Here is a 2013-nt window from a genome sequence, read left to right as displayed (position 1 = left end):
CCTCCTCCTCCTCCTCCTCCTCCTCCTCCTCCTCCTCCTCCTCCTCCAGGCAGCCCTCGAGGTGCTCCTCTTCTTCTTCCTCCTGCAGCTCCTCCTCCTCCTGCTGTTCCCCAAGCAGGTCCTCGGTGATCGAGCCCAGCTTGGGAGCGCTGCGGCTGCGCTCCACCGGCGGCTTGTAGCAGCAAGGTCCGTGCAGGAGCAGCTTGCGCAAGGGCACCAGCGGGATGGTGTCTGCACCCACCAACTCCTGCTGCTGGTGACGCGCGTCGTCCCGCCGCTTGAGGCGTTTGAACTCCGCCAGAGCGTTGGCCGACGTCTGGTAGAGCAGCAGGGCCATGGCCTGAGCCTTCTCCGGCTTGGACACGAGCACCGCGTGGCAGCGAAGCATCACAGCCTTGTGCTTCAGTTCATGTCGGTAGACCCAGGCGAAGACTTTGGGCAGCCGCGCGTCAGCCACGCAGTAGGTGACGCGGTGCAGCAGGTAGAGGTGGCCGGGACGCCGCAGCGCTCGCTCCTCGGCGTGCACCATGCGGATGCCCTGCGCGCTCACGGTCAGCTTCATCTTGGTGCCCTGACGGCCTGCCTCGCTCTTGCTCCAGATCTTGCCCACCGCCAGGTCGGTGCAGCCGTCGCCGCGCGCCTGGATGGTGGTGGCGTTCCCCAGGTAGAGCACAGTGTACGTAGGGTCCTCGCTGGTGATGTGAAGCTTCTTGCGCTTGGAGCGGAACATGCTGCCCACTCGGCTGAGCGCGCCTTCCGGGCAGGCCCTGGCCAAGGAGCTGAGCGCCGAGTAGTGCAGGCTCACGGCGTAGCCCTTAGGCTTGGACGCCTGCCGCGGCGGCGCCTCGGCCAGCAGCTCGAACTTGTGCTTCTTCCACGGTAGCATCTCCGGAGGACGCCCGGGAGCGGCCGGACGGCGGCGGCCGAGCGCGGGGTCCGAGCCCCGCCGAGCCACCGGCCCCGGCTGCGCTTGGCCCGTGCAAGCCCCGGAAAATAAAACTCGTACTGGGAGCCCAGAGAGGCGGAGGCAGGAGAAGAGATCCAGAAAGTGCCTGAGAACCCCGCAGGGGTCGAATTTTAGAAAGAAAAGAAAAAAAAAAATCAGCTTCTAGTGTGCAAACACACACACAAACACAGAGAAAAAAAGAGTATTGGAGAAGCCTTGATAAGAAAGACCAGGACAAAAGTCGCAGACAAGCATCAAAATGAGAGGAAGCGGAGCTGAAAAGATTTTAGAAAAAAAAGCCAGATGGGTGCCTACAAGGGGGGGGGGGGGGATAGGTTGGCCCGCTCGGCCAAAGCGCTCGGGATGGTGAGAGGAAAAAAAGAAAAAAGAAAAAAAGCAGGAACTCTTCTTCAGCGAACGTGACACACACAGAGAAGTCTTGGGCCGGGGCCAGGAGCCACAGAAACTACAGCAGTGCGCCCAGGGGCCGGTGCTCCCCACACCCAGTGGCTGTCAGCGAGCCCCTGGGCTGGGCTGGGCTGGTCCCCCGGAACGAGCAGCTTGCCCCCAGCGCGGTCCGAGGGCTCCGGCTGGCCGCGGCGGGCCAGGCACGGCGGTCCCGTGGCTCACTGCATCCTCGCTCCGAGGGGACGCGGGGGGCTCGCGCTCGGCCGGCTGGGCCAGGATAGCGAGGGGCTCTGAGGGCAGGACGCGCGCATCGTCCGCTCCGGGGACCGCCGCTACCTCATTGCTCCCCTCCGGGGGTGTCCGGCTCGGCTGGCTCCGGGGTTCTCGGCCGGTCTGCGGCAGCGCGCCCTCTGTGGCCGTGTGAGCGGTAGCCGGCTCGGCCGCCCTCACATCCTTGCCGTCCGGGAGGAAGATCCTCGGGTTAATATAGGCCGGCGCGAACCATTCGCCGCGCGGACAGGGGAGGAGCACCGGAGAAGATCCCTTTAGGGCTGCGACGCCGGACGCAGTTCTGGTCTCTTAAAGGGACCCGGCTGCAGGCACTGGTCGAGGAGAGGGTTAGGCTGGTCCGCTCAGGTGATCACGTCCCCAATTTACCA

General features: G+C 64.8%; 1 protein-coding gene across 1 annotated transcript in view; it reads right to left on the bottom strand.

Annotated features, from left to right (window-relative positions):
* Nucleotides 1-1797, bottom strand: part of Fam43a (family with sequence similarity 43 member A) — a 3265-nt gene extending 1468 nt beyond the window's left edge. Inside the window, exon 1 of the mRNA XM_055625056.1 lies at nt 13-1797. Coding sequence (XP_055481031.1) covers nt 13-886 — 874 coding nt within the window. The 5' untranslated portion in view covers nt 887-1797. The remainder of the gene's footprint in view (nt 1-12) is intronic.
* Between the last annotated feature and the right edge of the window lie 216 nt (nt 1798-2013).

Source organism: Psammomys obesus, unplaced genomic scaffold (assembly GCF_907164565.1).
Source record: "Psammomys obesus unplaced genomic scaffold, mPsaObe1.curated_primary_1811, whole genome shotgun sequence".
NCBI lineage: Eukaryota > Metazoa > Chordata > Mammalia > Rodentia > Muridae > Psammomys > Psammomys obesus.
The sequence above is the reverse complement of the archived record's forward strand: the minus strand, read 5'-3'. Positions and strand labels throughout refer to the sequence as shown.